The sequence below is a fragment of the Echeneis naucrates genome, chromosome 15 (genome assembly GCF_900963305.1).
Source record: "Echeneis naucrates chromosome 15, fEcheNa1.1, whole genome shotgun sequence".
Taxonomy (NCBI): Eukaryota; Metazoa; Chordata; class Actinopteri; order Carangiformes; family Echeneidae; genus Echeneis; species Echeneis naucrates.
Window position 1 is genome coordinate 1,099,768 of NC_042525.1, and position 22,102 is coordinate 1,121,869.

The window sequence follows — 22,102 nt, forward strand, 5'->3', positions numbered from 1 at the left end:
TGCACACAACAGTACAAATGACAAACTGCCAATTCATATAAAGATCACACATATTTAATCATAGACGCCAGTACCATTAATCACTCAGTGTGATGCTGCAGTATGATATAACCTTCAGGAATCTTTTAATGACTTTGGCATTTGAAATAAAAGCAAATAAAAATCAAATACATTCATGTTGCTGGTAGAAAAATATGTTGTGACAAATAAAAACCTTCTTTTCATAATTTTTCTTGGTGACAGAAGCAATAAAACCTAAATTAAATATATTTAAAACTGTAAATCTGCAGAACTCTCCAGATGAACAAATAAAAGCATTCAAATCTGAAATGTACATCAATAACACACAATCACGCAATAATTAGGAATGACTAAAATTAATTTATCTACCTTTTTTCAGATTTTAGTGTCATCACATCACATCAGGAATGATTCATTCATCTCACAGACACACAGCCTTAGTTTCTCCTTCAGTGGTTGTTTACAGTGGGGCCATTTTTAAACAAACTCATCTAATTATGTTAAATTTTCTAAATAATTACTTCACATCATTGAAAATTTATTTATAAGCTGTGAAAGATTTCTCAGTTTTAAAATATAAGACAAAGAAAAAAAACTTCATAAAGCTGTCAAATGAAAGATTTAGTGAAAAGGAGAGTTTCACTGAAGAACTTCTGCCAATTAGATGATTGGAAATGTCAGAAATCATTTATTAATCATCATTATTTTACTGACATCACCTGCAGGACTTCTGCTCTACAAACTCTGATTCTTGTTTATAGAAAAAGAATAAATCTGTTTTCATTTGTCTTTTGCAGATGAATGAGTGAGACGGCGAATTTTGTTTCTAAATGGAAATAAGGAGAATAACAGAATATTAGACTAAAAGGTAAATGTAGGATGAGATTATTTTTCTGAGAGAGATGGTGGGAGTTCGTCCGGAGGTCACGGCATTCCAAGATCTTTGTTTGGGTGGACTATTGTCTGCTGCGCTTTTGTTATTGTCACATGACAGCGTGTTGGGAGACACAACAACAAAATAAAAAAAAAAAAAAAAAAAAGAGTAAAAAGAACGTGACGGAAAAGGAAGGAACAGCACGTCCCCACAGACTGCAGCTTCGTACCAACAACCACAACGATTCATGAAAATCAGAATGATCGACGAGCGGTTTGTTTGTTTCCCAAAATAAGTTTTTACAAAGAAAACAACTTCAGAACAAAAGTGTTAAAAGTCAAACAGGAAGTTTATGCCTGCAACCATCAACCCCCCCAACTCCCCCACTCACAGAGTGAATTAACATGTTGGCCTCCCTGTAGTACACACTCACACACACACGCACAAACTGCCTCTGCTCAGTCATCACACTCCGAGTGTTGGACAGAGTAAGTCCAGCTCCTTCTGCGCCTCGTTATCCTGAGGAGGATTAAAACCAGAGTCATTTACGGCTGACGCACACAGCGTGAACACAACCCAACAGCAACAGTGGCGGCGCCTACTGTACCTCCTTGGAGACGACGCTCATGGAACAAGCAGCTTCGTACATCCTGCGGGCCTTCTCCACCTGACCCAGGTCTTTGTGGCACTGAAAAGCAGGAGGAGAAAAAGTGAAGCTGGATTGTTTAGCTCCAACAGAACAGACTGTGTGTTACATTTTATATCTGTGCGGTTTTGTGTGACCAACCTTTGCCAGAAACACATAGTTGAGTTTAGAATATCCTGGCTGGATTTCCTCAACCTGATAAAAAGCAGATAAAATGGATGAAACTGGTTTGGTTTCTGTCTTCTGTATTTTCTATATTAGCCATATGTTGTTTCTGTAAAGTTTCGTGTCGATGCAGCACTTCCTGGTTTTTTCCTTTTGGGTTATTTTAACGTTTTTGCATCAAAGCACCAACCAAATTCCTCTGACAGTAAACATCCTTCTTGGCAGAAAAGCAGGTTCTAGTTCTGATACATTCACTCACTGCTCTGATTTCAGCGGCCTGTATTTACACGAAGATCCTCACACATGGATGTTCTTTTTGTTTTTGTTTTTTGTATCATTATTAAAGCCCGGAGCAACAGCCCTTTTCGTTGACTCATCCCGACTCTGCAGCAGTTCATCAGGTACAGATAAGCACAGGTTAGAATCTGGTGGGATCTGTGTTTGTTAAAGCAGAGGTTTTTCCTCCAGTGTCACAAGCGGCATGTCGTAACAGGAACGTTGAAAATCAAACGGATGAGTGAGACACAAGACGTCAGCAGGAGTCGAGCACTTAGGAATATTGGCCGGAAGCAAAATGAATTTCTCTCCTACATAAACATTTGGAAACATGGGAGCACAGATGTTGCCTTTTTAAACAACATCAATTAAAAATTGCAGCTTCTCTGTCAGCCCTTTTTTAGTTACTGTGTCGTTTTGCAGCTGCATTTCATTTCATTAAAATGATATCTAAAGTCCTGATTCAGCAACATGGACCGTGAGTTCTGGCAGCTTTCTATCAGAACCAGCAGGAACTTCTTCAGCAGTTCAGCAGCTCTTCGGTTGGGTCAGACCATCAGTGACCTTTGACCCCTGACTCTGTGGTTCTCCTTGTGGTCCTGATCGCTGCAGACCAGGATCATCCCTCAGAAAGACTTGTCTCCACTTCACAGTTCAGTTCTCGTCAGGGCTGCTCACATTTTAAAATGATTAAAATGAAATTATTTTAGAAATGTACCTTCAGAAAATTCTTCAGTGCATCTTCGACCGTAGCAGTCGGAGGTTCTCCGAATAATGTGGCTGCAACTTTCCTCTCCAGCCACGACAACTGAGCCACCTGCAAAACAGCCAAACCCAACGAGATTACTTTCTCTGGCCGCTCTGGCTCAACTTTTGGAGTTCTTGTTTGTGCTCAGAAATGTGTTTTGTTGCAGCTGCATGAACATCCGGCAGCGACGTCGCAGTTATCAGCTGCTCATCTCTACGACGGAGCGACACACTTCACCACCAGGAGTCAGCAAAAACACGATGTCAAGGAGAATTCGGTTACCTCCAACCTTCAGACAACAGCCACCTCTAAGCAGATTTCCAGCTCATGGATTTTTTCAGGTCTTGCACATTTAATGAAACTGAGTTTTTTTTTCCATTTTATCTCCTTTTGTCTCTTAAAGTAATTATATCTGAGTGAACGACCATAAAAGTAAGGAAACAGAATCAAACTATAAGCATTTCTTAGCAGGATCGGCTCCACATCGATCAGCCAGAAGAACAACATGTCCGGACCGTGACCTCTCAAAACTCTGTGACACTTTCTCTCGAAGGAGATAACGGCGAGAAGAGGCCTGGGTTCAACCCGTAACGTTCCCGCCTCACACAATTCATCAGAACGACGTCTAATTGCAGGTGTAGTGTTGCACCGGCGTCACCGTGGGACTTTTCAAACAGAACCGCTGGCTGAATGCAAACAGTGGATCATTGTTGAACATCAATGCCCCAAATAAGCCCATAAAACTCAATCTCTAAAAAAATATCAGGTGTTACCACAGCACCCAGTCCTCAGTACCAACTGTCCAGGAAGTGCTCTGCGATAAATGTCTGTAAGCTTTTATATCTCAGAGATAATTATTCACCATCATACATTATTTAAAAAAATATAATAGTGACTTAAACAGTGAAACAATTCTGAGCTGCATCCAAAACAACTGAGAGAGCACGAACAGGAACAGGAAGCAGAAAAATATCTCCGTGGCACAATATTATATAGCAATTTAGGGAAATGTAAACAGAGGGAATGAATGGGGGGAAGTCATGGGTGGGTGAGGTGCATGCAGACATGTCAACCTCGACAAACTAACAAACTCCCGGTCGGCAGATGTGAGCAGATATGGCAGACACAGATGCGTTGTGATGTGTTGTGATGTGTTGTGATGTGTTGTGATGTGTTGTTTCGTCGGCAGGGTCACGTACAGCGTAGCACCAGCGGCCCAGCAGGTAGTACGACATGGGATCCTCCGGCTTCAGCTCAATGGCTTTATCCAGGTGATCCTGGGAGGGGAGGAGGGGGAGAAGGTTTTTACTGTTGATTCATGACATGGCTGCTGTTTCACTGCTTTCTGTTCTGACCTGATCTGTCCTGCTTCACCAACCCACAAGTATTTCACAAACACCTCACACACGCAACCTCGCAGGGCGACCACACACTCCGGGTTGTGCCTTCCCTCCTTCCCTCCCTCTCTCCCTCTCTCCCTCTCGCCCTCCCCCCCGGCACTCTATCTCACTCTCCTTCACCTGTCAAGAGTTTTGCAGGTACACAGTAGTCAGAGAAAGCTGCTGACAGGAGATAAACTGCTACGTGCCGTTCTTCCACCCTCGTCTTATGAAACTGGGACTGAGACTAAAGGAGTGGCTTCACTGATGAGCAGCCGTCCCTGCTCTACCCCAAGAACACGAGAGAAGCATGTCCACATGAATATATGTGAAATGTGCACATGTAACAGTGCAAACGTTAAATAAAGCAGTTGTGTTTCACAAACCTTGAATATGTATCCGTTCTTTATCTTGTTCTGTACCGTGTCATATTCTGCCATTATCCCACACATGATGGCGTACCTGCACAGACCATTTGTACCATTAGTCAAACTCTTTGACTCATCATTTGCAATTTTTAACATAAAATAATAAAACAAATTACTTTTAAACATCAGAAACATTCAGACAAGAAGTGACATGATAGGGTAGCCCCGCCCTCTAATCCGTTTATGGTCCTTTACAAATTTTCCTCTAAATGGGAGCATCATCTAGAAAAGTGAAAAACATTTTACAGCAAAGAACAAATGAAATTAGAGAGTAAAACCATAAACTCATGAGGGAAATAATAAATCCTTAAATCAGTTCAGTGTCACCAAACAGGGAAAACACTGAACGCAGTCAGATCTCGAACGGTTTAAGAACAGCAGCTCTTCTTCAACTTGAAGAATCTCACGCTTTAATAAGAAGCATCAGATTTACAGGCCGGACTGACTGCAGCACAGAAGTCACTAACAACAACAACCCCCTAAAAAAAAACCTCCTCATTAGCCGCCATCAGCACAGATAAGCTGCTTCAGTAATTATAACCGCCGGCCTGGACCAGGGGACAGGTGGAGGGGAAGATGGGGAGTGATCTGTAAGTGAGCATGACGCTGAGGGTTTGGAGACGAGAGCAGAGATGATCAAAGTCTTTTCACTGCGCGGCCGCTTTAATCCTGCTGGTACTCTGTCAAACACCACAGAGCGACATAAACACCTTTTTATTGGAGGGATCAGTGTGTTAAAGGTCGTCTGACATGGTGGTGCTGATGGTAGATGGAATCTGTGGCCGAGCTCAAGTGTCTGGTATGTGTGAATGCATTTTTTTTTTTTTGGTGGTGGGCTACTGTTCTCTGTAGTCACTTTCATCCTCTTCAGTCTCTGGATAGCGATCAGACAACACGCCGACACGAATTAGAACAGAAGAAAAAAGAGAAGAAAGGAGCGAGATGAAGTGATGTGTGAAAGAATACAAAATATATTCCACAATTACGAGTTGAAATTTCATTTTGACAAACAAAGTTCTGTGATTTGACTTCAGCCTCAGGAGGTGAACAAAACGTTCAGAAAAGAAAGAAACATAAAGACGTGATTCAGCCGATTGCAATTGAGTGAAACATCATTCACACATTAATCTTTGTGCAAACTGCCACTACAGTGGGTGGCGTGGAAAAGTAACAGTGATAAGACAAGCACAACCACACCACTTCAAAGTGCCCGAAATAGTCCCTGTAACGCAAACAGACGAATTGTGTGGAGCAGTAACTAAAAAGATCAGTGTTTATTTTCTCAAGCTAGCTGAGGGTGAGGCCGCTGCGCCGCTGGTTGGTCCACGGCTTCACAGCAGCGCAGATTCTATCTGCCTGCAGTTGTGCTGCTTGGCTTCCGATCAAAACGAGTCCTGGATGTGAAGGCTTTGAGCAAATCCATCACCGGTGACTGAACGCCTGCTGTGAGGAAACAGCTGCTCACACTAACGCAGAGAGCGTCCATCCCTTCTGCAGCCGGCTGGTGACACCAAAGCCATCAGGGGACGAACCGTGGTATTGGAGTCTATGGGAAAATGTTTACGGTCTGATCACATGACCCAAAATCAGTATGGTCACTTAAATTTCAGCACTTTAGCATGTAGCTGCTAAAGTGGCTGTTGAATCGGAGCCATGGAATATGACGGCTTGATAAAAATTACTGATTGATTTATTAGTCGGGGAAATCTATCTGCAGATTCTTGCTGGAGACAATCTTTAGTTTCAGCCTTCTGCTGCTTTCTAAACTTGTTTTTTCACGCTCTGTTGATCAAAGAATGAATAAACTCAGCTAGTTGCGATATTTCATGAGGAGTTGTGCTAACTAGCAGGCTGTGAAAAGCTGATGTGATTAAAGCGTGCGGAGGAGCAGCAATCATCGTTGAGATTGAATATTGTCCAGGCGTGGCCCGAGGGACGGATTGCTCAACAGTCAGGCTGCCACAAAAAATATTTTTACTGCTGTTATATTGGCCAGCTTAAAATTAATCAGCATGTTACTAATTCTAGCAGTGCTTAGTCAAAAGTATGTAAACTCACAGGTGGAAAACAGGGAGGAGGCCGAGATGTTCCTGAGGATGTAACTCCAAAATAAACTGAGGCTCAACAGGAAGAGACAGAGCCAGCTGCTGAAACCAGGTTCAGGTCGGTCCAGTCCACATCCCGTCTGTTCTATTACAGCCAAAGACTTAAACCTTCATTCTATCTAATGAGCAAGTCAGATGGTCTTGATGTCTATGGGAAAACCTCTCTACTTTTCCTTTGATTTATTAAGTCTGCAAAGATTTCATGGTCTCAGTCTCTAGTTTCAAGTCTTCAATAGAAAAATTATAAACTTTTCTTAAGTGATGAATTCCATTTCCATTTATAGGAAAACAGACCAGAAAGGAGAAGAAGTCTGAGGGAGCGAGTAAGGAAATGGGTCATGGATGTTAGAGAGATGTGTCTTTAATCCTCCGAGCTGAAATATTATCTCTCCTTCACTATCTGGACCAAGAAACAGGAAAAATCAAGACGAGAAGAAAAGGTGGGGGGCAGCAAAACACGACAAAGAGGAAGGCGAGAGCAGGACGAAGCACTAAGTGCCTAAGTGTCATCTGCTTGGTGGAAACAGCAGATTGATTTCAGCCTTCAGATCCAAACATTCAGCTGGCCAGAACCAGACTCTGTGCTGAAACTTGTACAGAAACTTGGAGGAATTCAAGGACAACCTGAGCGAGATGAAGTGTAGCAGAGTGCGCAGACGAAGGAGCTGATGGTGCTTTCTTTGTGGATTTGTGTTTCCAAAGTGAGGCCTGAAGTTGAGCGTTTGGAGGACAACGGACAGCAGCAAACAGAAGCACGTGAAATCGAAGTTGTCTCTGTTGAGGGCGGTCAAAGTGACCCCCCCATGAGCCCTTCCTCCTGACTGACAAAGCCCCAGGCCCCCTGTTTAATCCACAGGCCTTTGTACCATCAGAGAGGCCCTACAGTTAGGGATTTCCACGGGCTGAGCTCACACGGCAGGATCATTGAAAACGTACCAATACACAAAGCCGGAGCGATACAAGAATGCGATCTCATCTCCAGCCGTCAGCGAGCTCAGATCAGACAAACAGGCCTCACAGCCGCTGTCACGAAAGCAGCTCGTGTGCAGGTGTCTGTTCCTTACACACACACACACACACACATTAAAAAGATCTTATGCTGCTGTACAGCTTCTGTCACACGTGGTTATTCCTAAAGCATGAAACCTGAGAGGGTGGAGGTGTCGACTCTGACACGCAAAGGGAGTTAACAGGTACACATCCAACTACAGGTGAGTCTTCACCCACCTCACCTGGAGAAGTTGAAGATTGTACCTTTATATTCTGGCTTTTCACACTGATTTTGTTTATTTGCTTATCTGTTTCAATGTGCTTATTTATTTGAAGGAGTTCCTTTTATTCTGATTTCCTTTTGATTGTTTTCTTTTTCAATTTCCTCTTCATACTAAAATACTTATAAAATACATAAAAAAACAAATACTTCCCTGTCAGAAGCTTGAGTCTAGATTTTGATATTAATGGAGGATCTGCAGAGACATTGTGTGCTCACTAGTTGTAAGTTGTGGGGAAAGAGCAGGTTTGTTGGGACGGCCGTCTTCGCCCCAGCTGCTCAGCTGTCACTCACTGAACACAAACTAACACCATGAAGAATAAAAATGTATGGACATTTTTATCATCTGCATTTTCAGGTTGGTGAAGGGCATTTCATTTATTTTAAACATTAATTTACTTTCAAAATAAAAATGTATACTTGCTATTTTTCTGCATTAAATAAGATTGTGACTTAAAAACTGCTTTAACACAACACAACACGGTCAGTGCTGCACTCCTGTACCGTCAATCAGCAGCATCGGCTTTGGTCGACAGTCATCATCATCATTTAATAGAGTTTAATTAAGTGACAGAAAGGTTTCCAAAAGCCTTCATTCACTGAGGCTACATAACAAAATCTGTATAAGTGCTTCCAGCGGCAGAGCAGGAACTGACTGGCAGTGTGTCTAAACAATATCTGCCAAATTGTGACAAGCTAAGCAGCATTCAGGAAAACGGGTGGCAAGTTTTTCTCACGGCATCGGTACGCTAAGTAAACAGTTACCTCAGACATAAACTTCCTTGCAACAGTGCCTGGCACCTTCCCCGGTCTCTGCCTCCTCCCTCCTCAAAGCGCGGCTTTACCTACTTTGCCCTGTCCATTCAACTTATGCTGCGTTTCTGCTCGCTTTAAGAATCTTACAAATTCCATTAGTGGATATTGGATTAAGTATTAAGCTTTTTTAAAGCTGTTGGTCTTAATTAACTAAACAAACACAGCCTTCTTTTTCACTTAACGTCTTGAGTGCTGCAGTATGTCCATGAGCTAATGCTAATTATTCCCTAACGAACAGAGCACGCAGGGCTGCTGGCGCTCTGTTTCTGTTTCCAAGAAAAATCTTCACATGCACATAAACACAGATTAAGCACATGATCTCAATTACACAGCAGACTAAGGAGGAGATTTAATAATTGTAACAAATGGGTTCACTTTGGAACCGTTTAGTTTCATATAAACAAGCAAACATAAAGCGCAGTTGAGCATCTAGGCCTGAATAAAATTAGGCCTTTGGTCATTCTTCTGAAGCTGCGTTTGAATCAGTGGCATCTGATGAAATCCTAATCTCTCTGCTGCAGCCGGGGAGCCCGTGTGTCATCAGCAGTCAAGTTTTGACATGAGCATCGCTTCAGAAGGGGAATGCAGAAATACCAACAGCCGCCAGACCGCACTCTGCACAGCTAATTAAAAGCAGTAAAAATGTGTTTGACTTCAGAGAAATGTCTATTAGCTGCTACCAAAACTCCTTTTAGGATAATTTGCCAGCAATATCTGCAAAACAAGTCAGCGATCAGAGCAGACGTGTGTCAGGAAGCTGGTGATGTACCATCAATGTTCTGGCAACACATGTGGCACCTGAGTAATGTCACAACTGAAGAGATGAGCATTAATCAAGAGTTATTGCAGTGTAACTGTCTGTCCATCTGAGCCAAGCTAAGCTAGGCTGTGTTTTCATTCCTGAGGGTGGATGTGATGCTATCAGGTGGAGCTGCAGGAAGGAGATGTTTGGGAGTTAAGCTGCATATTATCTCACAAGCATGCATCTGGCAAACACACCTTTCGGAGTATTTCAGCCTGTAGTAGCTAAAAGGATGTGAACTCTCAGCCAATTTTAAACCACTCTGACACTAACACCCCCCGCCAAGGATTCATTTCCTAAACTGCAGTCACACAACAAGTCAAACAGTGAGGCTCAGCTGCTCCAGGCACCAGCAGGCCCGTCACTCAGAGCCCCCTCCAACGCAGGACCTCTCATCTGGGGAAAGTACCCATTTTATGTTTTCATTCAGCCGTCGGTGATTCCCAAACTGTGCTTAAATGACAGCAAGTCACCTGCTATTACATTCTAGATGATTTGCTTTTAAAATGGCAGCTGGGAAGACTTGAATGAAAAGAACAGAAAAAAGGAGTTAAATGATGAAATGTGGAAGGAAGGAAACAACTCAAACCTACCACTGATGACTCTCAGCACATTTCGGGTTCAGGCTCACCGCCTCCTCACCTACTTTCTTTCCTAAGGCGAAAAACAGATAAGATAAGACAACAGATAATGATGTGCTGCTGAAATAAAAATTCAACCTGGACAATCTTGTTCACGTGGCAGCAGAGGGCCTGAAAAAATGCAACAGGGTATAAATAAATGAAGACATCACTGGGCAGTGGAATTAAAATAATAAGACAAAGGTGACATGAAATGCCGCCCAGGATGAGAGCTCAGGTTTAAATCCTTCATCGCCCGGTACAAAGTGTCTCATTCCATCTCCTCTATTAATATCTGGACAAATGTTCAATGTGATGTGCTTCTTTAAATATTCGCGTGCGAAACTTGTCAAATGCTGTGGCAAAGGTGTCGCTGCAGTCGGCAGCCGGCCAGCTCTGATTAGAGGAACGCTGATGAGGAAGGCTCACAGAGAAACAGGTCAATCCGGTCTGAACTTCAGAGCTGGATCACGGAACAGCCTGTTTTGGGGCAAGAAAGCATTTCCATCCTCTGTGCAAAGTCTGAGAGTGTAACACAAGACGAGCACAGGAAGTCAGTGTACCCAGACTGGCCGACACCGGCTCCGAGTATCAGATGAAGCTTCACAACAAGCAAACTTTGGCCAGAGCTGGTGCTTCTACACAATGAAAACATCGAAAACTAGAACAACAACATATATTATTACATTTACATTCATCCAATCTCTGTTTAGTAAGAAGGAAGGCCAGGCCCGCAGTCAGAGCTGGTTGGACATGTCATGCTCTTCATCAAGTTTATTTCTGTGTTCTTCTTGACAGTTTCTAAAATCTCACCATCTCCACACGCTGCAGCTGAAATGGTTAAAATAATAAACTGAGATGTTTTTGTGTCTGTCACAGATAAATCTATTTCCTTTAAACTTGGCTCTGAACGTCTTACATTGAAATGTATTTTATCTGGAGTCAGTACTTGAATGTGGTTCTACTAAATGAATGACTGTTGACCACGCAGAGATTACACTTCCAGTTAATCCTATCTGATCCATTGTGGGCTGTTACTGAGTTTGGTCACTGCTTGCCAGACATCATTTCTGCCAAATCATTGTGGGCCAATAACCGAAGCCAACAGACTGAGATCATAGCAGGAATACAGAATTGCACAAAGTTGGGCTTCCCAGATGAGAGGTGGACATCTGAGGTTGGTCCGGCTGTGGTTATGACCTCACAGCGCCTCACATTCTGAACGGGATGATCGGCAAATGAGACGTAAAACGAGGTTCAGGAAATTACCGGTTTCTGCGTGTGACTTCTTCTCCTCCTGAGTGGAGCTGACGTCGTGAAGGTCGCAGTAAGCTCGGATTAGCCGCCACAGAAACGTTGAGTTGTGTCCAAACTGCAGAAGAAGAATCTCAAAGCGTGAGCTCATGAATGTCTGTTGAGTGAAAATGTGATGATGTTAACAGCAGTGTTGTCACACCTCTTCTCTCCGCTCCAGGAGGATTTGGAGGCTTTCCCTTTTGTCAGCTTCAGCTCCCTGATGCAGACAGTCGATCCTCTCCAGGAGGACACTGAACTCGTCCACAGGCTGTTCTTCAACCGTCCGCTCTGCGTCACTGAGCTCTTCTTCCTCAGAGTCCGTCAGCGCAGTCATGTACCTGAAAGCACAAAAACACGAAGGTCTATTCACTAATCGTTTTTTATTCCCGTCTGTTGTGTTCAAACGAGGCGACCACAAGTTTGAAAGCTTTTTGTTCCTTGACTGAAATGTTCATTACCTCTTTCAGGATTTATTTCACAGCTGTATTTATTCCTTTACTAAAATGGCATTATATAGTGGAGATGTGGACTGAAAACACTTCAGCCTTTCAGATTAATTAAAATCTGTCCTAACGAGCATTTTTATGTGCTCTTTTCTGCCAGATGCTGATTATGAAGGATCAATCTTCTCTCCCCGTTTACACGCAGATGAAAACAGGGTTTGTTTACATAATTGTTTAGAAATACTGGCTGTTAAGAAACTCTTGACGTCTAAACTTGGATACCTGAAGGCTTTTATGTGAACACAGAGAGACTTGTTTTTCAGAGTGAGGCACGCAACACTCATATTAGCTTCTTTATGGGACCGTTTCAACTACTGTAGTCGAACGAAGTAACACCCCGAGCCAAACTTGAGCAGTAAAACAAAATAGCTGCATTCACAGCACAGGTAGCAATAAGAAACATAGACAAGGGTGAAAATATGAAACGCTTCTGTTGAGTGTTGGCAGCCGCTGTGTGTGCGTCATTGGTGGTTAGGGGAATATTTTGGGCTGCGAGCCACGGCCGTGGAGGGATGTGTCGGCGCGGGGCTCAGATCCAACAGGTGCCTCGTACTGGAGGCTGCTTCCTGACTCCACCCCGCAAAGCACACACACCTTCCAGCCCCGCGATTACAGGAGTGATGCAGGGGCACCACTTTACCAAAGGCAAAGGTTTGTCATAAAGCTGCTGGATTAAATAAAAAGGATCACAAGTTTGAAATAACTTTTTCAGCATCTATGAGAGGTTTATTTTTCTACTACCTGTGCAGTGTTTTGGGCGTATATATGAAACGTGCCTTCTTTTGAATGTCGCTGGGAGAGCGCTCACAATTACACCTTATTATAACATATTCATCTCATCTCATGTCAGTGAAAAGAAAACCACCCAGTTAATTATTATCACCTTCCTGTGGTGTTTCTCTCAGCTCCACCAAGTGAATCAAACCACTTTCATGACATTTTATAACCATAGTTTATGGTTTGTAATTAATCTTGATTTTTTTTATTTATTTATTTATTTTTTAACCAGAAGAAAAACATTTTTGAAGGTTGAAGAAACTGTGGAGGGTTGAAGGACCTCCTGCTCCTGATCCTGTACAATCTGTACAATCATCACCAAATCACCTGCAGCGATCACAACATGTCAGTGCTGAATTGTTTGCAATGGAAAGAACCAAGCGATTCGATTTTTGCTGAAACTAAAACTATAAAAGCGCCAAAATGAGCAAACATTAAGCTAATATTTGCACAAATCTACCATTCAGGGTTAAAGTAGTTTAAATGTTTTGTGACATACTGAATAAATTGTGTGACCCGTTCAGCACGGGGCTTCACAACAAATGGAGACTCAACAAATCTAGACTTTCCCACATCTTTATTTTAATCTCCCTGTTTTTATATGGTGATTTGGGATATTCCTCCAAAGCCTTGCCACAGCCTCGCTCTCGGCACTAACCCCAGAGTAAACCTTGAAACCTGCAGGTGAGGCTCACGCTGTTTATTGGCCAATACACCCGGCTTAAACAAAACCAAAAAAGCCTAAACTGAGCGGCTGTGCTTTGGTGTTTACTCTGACTGTGGTGGTCTTTCTGCTCCATACAGTATGATGGAGCAATAAAATTTACCTGAAACAAGACGGTCACATCATTGGACTTGTGTCATTCATTCATTCATTCATCCCCAATTCGTTCATTCATGCTTTTGTTCTTTTATTCATTCAGCCGTTCCTTTTCCCTCCCTGCCTGCAGTTATTTACTCAGTAAGCTGGAGAGACAGGCAGCTCAATATGGAGAGATCAGCGCATTCCTGTCACGCCATTCTACGGCTCATGAATCACTTGAGTTGAAAGAAAAAAGAAGCTGAGGATCTATTTGCATTACCGCTATATATATATATATATATCTTATATTATATATATTATATATATATATATATATATATTTTTTTTTTTTTTTTTTTTTTTTTTTTTTGTGCAGGAACCATTATTATCCTTGCAGTTTTTTGAAGAAGTGCCCAGCTCTGAAAGAACAAGTTTAAATACTGTCATCTTTATTTCAACACTGTCTAGGAACATAATATACCAGCAGGCCCTTCGATGACTCACACATCACAATAAATGAAATTATTTTCTGCAGGCAAATTCAAGGGCAGGGCAGAAAAGAATATTTAATACCTGTTCTCACATGCATACATTAAAAAAATAAAGAATACACAAACATTTACAACCTCTCCAATGTGAGCAGCAACTTCCTTTAATGTTTTATGGAATTCTAAATCTACCCCTTTTCACTGCAGAAGCTGTTATTATTATTACTGATCCATTTGAAAATAATTTTTAAACTTCTTTGAGAAACAGCCTAACAGCCAAACAACTTTCCAACAGGAAGAAAAAAGAGGTTAAGATCCGTTTCCTCCAATGAATCTTCGTTATTTCTGCACAGAAGGATGATAACTCCATCACTGATTTTTATTTTTCTAATTTTATCAAATGAATCTTTTCTTAAACTGAAGGATTATTCATCTGATTGTTAAAATAAATCCGTTTAGGATCTGAGAGCTTGTGATGGTCAGTCAAACTGTTGTGGGATATTTCAGTCTATTTGTCTAGAAGAGCTTGTGCCTTTATTTGGTGATGAAACAGGGTGTGTAAATCTGTGTACTATTAAGAATACCATGACTTGTGACATTTGCCTTTTTGTGTAGTTTGCTGCAGGCGTCATATTCTCCAGTTGTAAGGGAACACCTGTGCGTTAAAAGCATCATGATTTTTACATCCTGCAACTAAACAGTACCTTTTTTTTTTTTTTTACATTGGCGAGTATTTTAAAAGTGAACGAAAACCAACTTCTCCTCCACGTTCAGCTAAAAGAAACAGCAGTCCTGTTCACTCTCTAACTCAAAGTCAAAGGTTTTTCTTTTCAACAGCCTGAGTGAGATCAGCCTTTCAATTACAGACCCAAAGCCAAACCCAGGACCAAAGACAGGATCTCTCAATGGTGCTTAGCGATGGCCGTCTCCGTGGTGACACTGTTGAAAACAAACCAAAGTTACCATCCCAACATCGCCGGACCTCCGAACACGCAGCCCGTCTTATTCAGCCCGTGCAGCTGTGGCTGACAGGTCCAATTAAAACCTGATCCACGACAACGGCCGCCGACTGGAGGGAGTCCAGTTGGTTCTTCTCAACCCCCGAAACAAACAGCCGGATCACAAATCAACTCTTTAGACTTCAAACTTTTACTTTGAGCTGCTGAACCTCCTGCTGAGAATGAGACTGTGTTTTTAACTAAAGCCAGCTCTGCTGTGGTGAATAAAAAAAGAGGTCCTTTATTTCTCACAGATACACAATAACATCACAGGTCAATAATAACTCAACAATTCATTGTGTGAATTCATGAGTTTTCTCCTTTCTTCTTAAAATAGAACAATGGATGCTTTGGTTTGTGATTCTGCCAAAAGGCAAAAATGTCAATATTAATCTGAACAGGAATCAATACAACACCTGTGCTAACAGAGCTACTCAAAGGAAAAGGAAAGGAATGTGCAAAAGTGGATGACGTCATGAAAAGTTTACTCTAATAATAGATTTGTCAGGCAGTCTTGCCACGCAACATCACACAATCACAACAATCACACACCTGCCAACTCCACATGAACATCAGTCTTCACTCCTTTCACGTTTGCCGCTGCTCATATATATATATATATATATATAAAAAAACAACACAATATGATTTAATTGTACAGCTTGGTAAAAAACAAATGACCACCCTCTGGTGGAATTCCAGCTCTGCAGAATGAGTCAGCATACTTCAGCTTGTTATTTTAGATTCATGACTTCTGTAGTGTCTCACCAATGATAACTGGACTGTGTCAATTTGTTTTTCCTCTAAATGGAGCTTCATTTAAAAAAGAGACTGAGAGCATAAACTCTATGGGACATTTTCCCATAGACTTGAACACAACCTGACTAATACCTAAAGCACCAGAAAGGCAGGAAGTCTGAAGGTAAGAGACGGAGTCAAATAAAACGTGATATGACGATAAAACAGGAAAGATGATGTATAAAGAGCATGCTATTTTTATTTCTAAGGGCTGACCACGGATTTGATTAATTGAAGCTCCCTGATAAAAGATGTGATGTAAAACAAAAGGATTTTGTTCCCTTTCACAGCCATTTTCAGAGATTGAAGCATCAATAACATCATGAATTATGATTATTTTGGCTCAGGATAATTCCTGATGTGAGATTCTAATATCACCACATTCCCAGTTCTTTATTCTGATTTCCAGGCAGGAGGAGGTCAGAGTCAGACAGGTAAAGGTCAGACTGGACGGGTTGACTGAGGACACATCAGTCTTCTTCCTCCAGGCAGTTAACATGTTTGTTTGAGTAAAAGCTTTCCATTGAAGTGTGAATCTGAGGGTATCAATGCGAGTGTCTTGGAGGAGGACAGCTGCAGAGCAACGCGGGCCGTGACGTCACGAGGAAGACAGACTAAAGCTTTTAATCGCGACGCAGACAATGAGCCGCTTTCTCTCTTTCTAAACATTTCTCCATGTGATGATCGGGCTTGCCCATCACTAAACAAAACTGCTCCTTAAATCTGCTTAAATCAACAACTATCCCATGTCATAAATGTGTTTTGGTTTTTTTTTTTTTTGGAAGAGGAAAAAAGAAGATCTAATGTCCTTGAGCTACAGCAACGTGATGTGAATAATAAAGCTAGTGGGAACTGTTCAAGGTATTACAAGTTCCTACAAGACACTTCTAAATGAGGCCTTTGACAGCTTGGCACATGGACGGGCTGATTGATGAATCTCTATACCAGCAGAGAGGCAGCTCTGAGGACACTGTTGTGACAGACAGGGGGTGAATGCTGTAAACTGCTGGGACTCCCAGCGTGTTGTTCCCTTTTGTGATCGACAGAAACCTGCTCCATTATTTTGAAATCATGTCACACTAATTGTTCCGTTACTGGTGAACATTATAATTGCTATCATAATTACACAAACTGAGACTGGAGCGACACTTTTATTAGCAATTTGACACAATTTAAACCCCACTATAAGCACACGGGACAACGTCAGACCTACAGCAATGTAGAAAAGAGATCATTTCAATACTGTTTATAAATCTGGAACAGTTAACAAAACGAGAATTTACACGTCAACACAAATGTCAGAAAACCATTAAGCAATCAACTGCAGAAAGCTAATTGAACATCGTGGTGCATGTACCGTGTTCTGCAGCACAGCTGGCTGCAGGAGGATTTGTGGAGGGTCCTGTTCATATGTGCATGATGCCCCCTGTTGGAAGTCTGCAGCCCCACTAATCATGTTGTTTCTATTAGCTTGTTTTCATGCTACTTTACTAAATTCAGTTACTCCTTGCTCCTAAAACTGAGAGCATGCAACACCTGCAGACAGTTCAGAGTTTGAACAAAGCAATAAAAAAAACAGATCATGCTCATTTCAAACGTATTCTGAAGGACAAACACTTAATGATTACTATCCGGCCCCGACAGCCATGGCGCTTAAAAGGAATCCTGAGATCCAGTCATATCCACAAACCGAACAGACAACAAGAGCCCTTAAATAGGTGTGAGGATTAGGGGGGTGGTTGGCTCCTGTGGGAGAGCGCTACCGACTCCCTAAGGGGCAGGAATTTCTTCAGTGGGCTCTTCCCACAACCCCCCCACCCCACTCGTGCAAATAACAGGGCGGCAGGAAAGGCCCTTTAATTATGGGAGGTGTGTGCTTGATGTGATTTCTTTTCAAGAATAATAACTCGAGGTGTAATTAAGATCATTTGACGTAGCCAACGACTGTCACTCATAACCAGAGATCCACATCTGCTGAGGGGCTGCTCGCACCTCCACCTGTCCTTAAAGCCAGCGAGGAGGGAGACGGTAACACAAGTATGGGCAGGGCCACCTCAAATTCTCAACCAACATAAAAGAAGACTTGTAAAAAAAGGTCTGTGAGCTGTGCATCAACTCTGTACAGCCAAATATCATTTACTGCAGGCTAATGACAAAAAAACTTCTGAATTATAACAGATGACTTTGGCTTCTTCTCTGGGTAAAACATAAACAAAAAGGAATGTGGAATGTGATTCTTAGATCAGTGGATGATCAGCTGACCAACTTTTTGCTCTAGGAGGTGTAAAAAAATGTTCAAGGGAATTGATTAATGTTTATGCGACATAACGGAGAAAGGGAAGAACCCCACAGCTCTTATCTGAGGCCTAAAATCTGCGTGGTTGGGTGGGGTGAAGTTCTCTTGGCACATAATACTTCCTACACATATGAAGTGGTGGTCAATCCAGACTAAGTCTTCAGACAACAGACAGAATCTCCATCCTGGTTCTCTGCACAGATCTCACCAAAAAAGTTGTGTGTGGAGAACACAACAAGAACACAACAAGAAAGAAAGAAAGAAAAATGTCCTTGGCTGCTGAAAACACGAATCCCTCGGCTTAATCATCACCATTTAACTGTTCATATTTGTTTTTAAAGGATGAGATATTAAATAGCAGTCCATTGAAAAGGAACACATCTGTTGTTTATGCTGGGTTGGCATGAGTTCAAGGCATTTGGCTGAAGGTGGAGGTGGAAGACCGGGCATGCAGCACTTGATTAGTCTGCTGTTCTCTGCAGCACCTGAGGCACATACACAAACTGTCAGAACTATAATTTAGTGCCTTAAATGAGCAGGTGAGTTTAACGGGCAAAGTAAGATCAGCATGCTGATCAACAAACAGAATTGTTAATGTGTAAGTTAACCAGAAATCAAACTGCCACAAGTTGAAATGATAATCTGTAGTCTTGTTTGGCGTACAGGAATGATTTACACAAAGAATGAAGAAAGTTTACGGCTAATGCTTATTCTAAATTAATAATTATTCCATCCATCAACTCTCTGTACCGCTGAGTGTGAGTTTTTGGACTGTGGGAGGAAACTGGAGGCTCCAGGCCAACACTGCTGCTGCAAAATGAACTTTTAGTGGTACATAATGACCCCTGGGGCCTATTTGGTACCAATCTGCTGCTCTTTGCTCTACAGGAAGAAGTGAAGGGCAAAAGAAAAAACTGTTACAGATTAATTGGGACATTTCTGAGGGATTCATGCCATGTGACTCCAGCGTAGAACCAGAGGAATAACAGAAAGCTGGAAATGAGCATGTGAATCTGCATTTCATGACTCATCACACCGTGATCAAAACACGACAGGACACATCTACCTTTCTAGGACAAAGTCAACTGACCCGCTTTCACACATGCTCAGTCGTTTGAGTTCAAGAAAAATTCAGCCTCTACCTGATCAGCACTGAGCAAAGCTGTAATATTGACACAGTCACATGACATCTTGGGATCCAGAGAGACTTTTCACATAAATAACACACATAAATGAAACGTCCTGATGGTCTCTGACATTCTGACATTACTGGAATAGTCACAATTTACTGCTGGCTGTAAATTCTGCAAAGTCTGCAAATGAATAAGTTCATAATTCATTAACAACCTAATGCAATAATAATAATAATAACAGTACTCTAATGGGTACTATAAGAGGAAGGACATATAGAAATGGGAGGTTCAAGTGAGATGTGACACTCTCATTAGAATAAACTGACTGTTGGGATCTCACAGATTCATTAAAATAAAGTACTGTGTAGAGCACTCCACTGCACCACTGTGCAAAAGTTTTAGCAAAAGATGATGAGAGGCAATTCATACTGGACTGCAAAATAACCAAGAACAGCGTCAAGAGTCAGAGAATGAACAGAGGCTCTATAAATATCTGACTCCTGCTGGATTCAAATGAGGCATTTTAAAATCTGTGAGCTTGTCTCTGGGTGTTCATAAAGCCAAAGGGCAGTTACCATAAAGAAATGAAAGAAAAGAGATTTTCAGCACTCACCCTCCTTCACTCTCTGCTTCCTCTGAGCTCTGACCTCCATGTCTGGTGGCAGTGAGGGTGCCTGGCGCTCTTTTCCTCCGTGTTGGAGTGGTTCTGTGTAGAGGGCTGGCTCGACGCGCTTCGTTGTGAACTCCCAGCTCCTCTCTGAGTTGGTCCTGCAGCACTGGCAGAGTGTTTTTCAGCGCCTTCATCTCATCCTTCAGCTCAGATACACACTGGATCAGAGCCTCAAGGCGGTCCAGCACCTCGGACTGACCCATGGGCAGACCTGGACTGTCCACAACCATGACACCAGTCCGCTGTTCATTAGTGCAGTTGAAGTAGTTCAGCGGCCACGAGCCTCTTCGTTTTGACCTTAAGTTCTGGTAACACACCACGGCCAAGCCGATACCAGCCACTCCAGCCAGAGCGCCCAGAACCAGCGCCTTGCTGTCTGCCTGGGCCATCCTGCAGGTCTGCAAAGATTTATAATCAAACCTTTAATTCAATCTTTCCATTTTTTTTAATTTTGCTGCAATTCTACCAACAAGACAAAAGAAACCACACATATGACCAGCAGTTAGTTAAAACTGGCATAATCACCACCAATCATTAACTGTTACTTTCATCAAACTGGTAAAATCAAAGATACATGGATTGTAGTTTCTGAAATACAAAATCAGAAGAGGCCCACAGTGTAGACGACATAGTGTGTGGTCACATATTTAGGTGTTCATACTGACCAACTGTTAATTCAGCAGTATAATCCAAATCACAGCAACCATCCCGACTGAAATGTCAATATCTGCCATATAATATTATTTTGTGTATGATGCAGTTCTAGTGTGCGTCATATCTACAGAAAAATGGTGCTGCAGTTATTGAAGCAATCCAAAGTGACAGCAGCAGAACTCTGACGAGGTTCTGGTCCAACCACCTTCAGGTCATTCGGCTGTTAAACTGCTCCCAGTGAGGAACCTGGACTGAACTGAGCTTCTGTTGTCCCGACACAACAGCGTCAGATGGCTCTTCCTGCACCGCTGTCAGCATTTCCACCGGTTTATTCTGTTCACCTTATCATCCTGTGTGAAATCCACAGTTACTGGAATTTGGCTTTCTCTCCGGGATCAACAAAGTTATTATCTATCGATCTATATCAAAGCACTTTTGCAACCTTCAAAGCAGGAACACTGGAGGTAACAACAACAGAATCCTCCTGCTCAGACAGTGATCTTTAACCTTTGACCCTGAGGAGGGTGAATTGAACCTCTTAAGGCGGATGAGCCGATTGAACACTCCGCAGACACAGAACAACAATCTGACATCTGTGTTTGGACATCCTGCTCTGTGTGTGTCCTTAAACTATAACCATAAACATGGAGACACAAACAGACAAACAGGAGGATGAAATAAAAACTTCAACGAGACAAACAGAGTAAATAGACGCTGAGCAGATCAGACAGCTGACTCCTTCAACAGAAACACACCCAGAAAGTCCACATCAGCCTTCTGACTGATGTTTACTGATGATCCAACAGAATTCATGAGCTGCTAATGAAGAAGCCCCGCTGCTAGCTAAAGGTAAAAAAAACGAACTCGTCGAGAATAAAGATTAAAAAAACAGTTCGAGCCGTAAAGTTTAAAGGCAACAACAGAACTGAAATGACAGAATTGTGTGTAAATAGCAACGAAAAGGAGGAAACAACACACCTGACGGTTAAGAGGATGAAGGAGCAACTGCTCGGCTGCTCGGCTCTCCGGTGTAACCTCCTAAACAGTCCGAGCGCGCTCACGAGTCGCAGAATTAAGGTTCCGGCTTCAACCTGCGGTTTGCTCTTCATCACCATTTTATCAATAAATTCATGATAAGTGATCAAAGTCCAAACTGATACTCGTCAAGCTGTTTTTCTTTTTTTTTTTTTCAAAAGGTTCGATGTAAATAAAGTGTATTCTTCTTCTTTATTATCATTAGAAATACTTTTCGTTACAGAAATTGAAATTCTACCAGGAACATGTACATACTTAAGATTTACAATATAGATAGAACATAACAATAAATCAAAGTGCAAAGTAAAAGCTAAAGAGGATGGGCTGAAGATTGAGTGTGATAAAGAAAATATCAAAATATAAATACATTATTATTATTATCATCATTTTTACTATCATTATAATTATTATTATTTGTCTAAAATGCCAGAAATCTATCAGAGTGGGTGTTTATACTTTCACCAATGAAGTGTTTGCGCTCTGTGTTATCAACAAAGTTCAT

At 42.0% G+C, this 22,102-nt stretch overlaps 1 protein-coding gene across 2 annotated transcripts; it reads right to left on the reverse strand.

Annotated features, from left to right (window-relative positions):
- Positions 1 to 44: 44 nt before the first annotated feature.
- rmdn2 (regulator of microtubule dynamics 2) lies at positions 45 to 21,587 on the reverse strand. Of its 2 annotated transcripts, none has more exons than XM_029521166.1 (11): positions 21,544 to 21,587; positions 19,855 to 20,309; positions 11,607 to 11,784; positions 11,420 to 11,522; positions 10,124 to 10,184; positions 4,496 to 4,571; positions 3,930 to 4,007; positions 2,701 to 2,799; positions 1,683 to 1,736; positions 1,503 to 1,583; positions 45 to 1,414 (listed from the first exon to the last, which is right to left on the reverse strand). In XM_029521166.1, exons 2-11 carry the CDS (start codon positions 20,298 to 20,300, stop codon positions 1,361 to 1,363), a joined length of 1,230 nt encoding a protein of 409 aa, XP_029377026.1. In that variant the 5' UTR covers positions 20,301 to 20,309; positions 21,544 to 21,587; the 3' UTR covers positions 45 to 1,360. The 2 variants fall into 2 exon arrangements, with proteins under 2 accessions (XP_029377026.1, XP_029377027.1); XM_029521167.1 differs by lacking the exon at positions 21,544 to 21,587 and adding an exon at positions 20,771 to 20,816.
- Between the last annotated feature and the right edge of the window lie 515 nt (positions 21,588 to 22,102).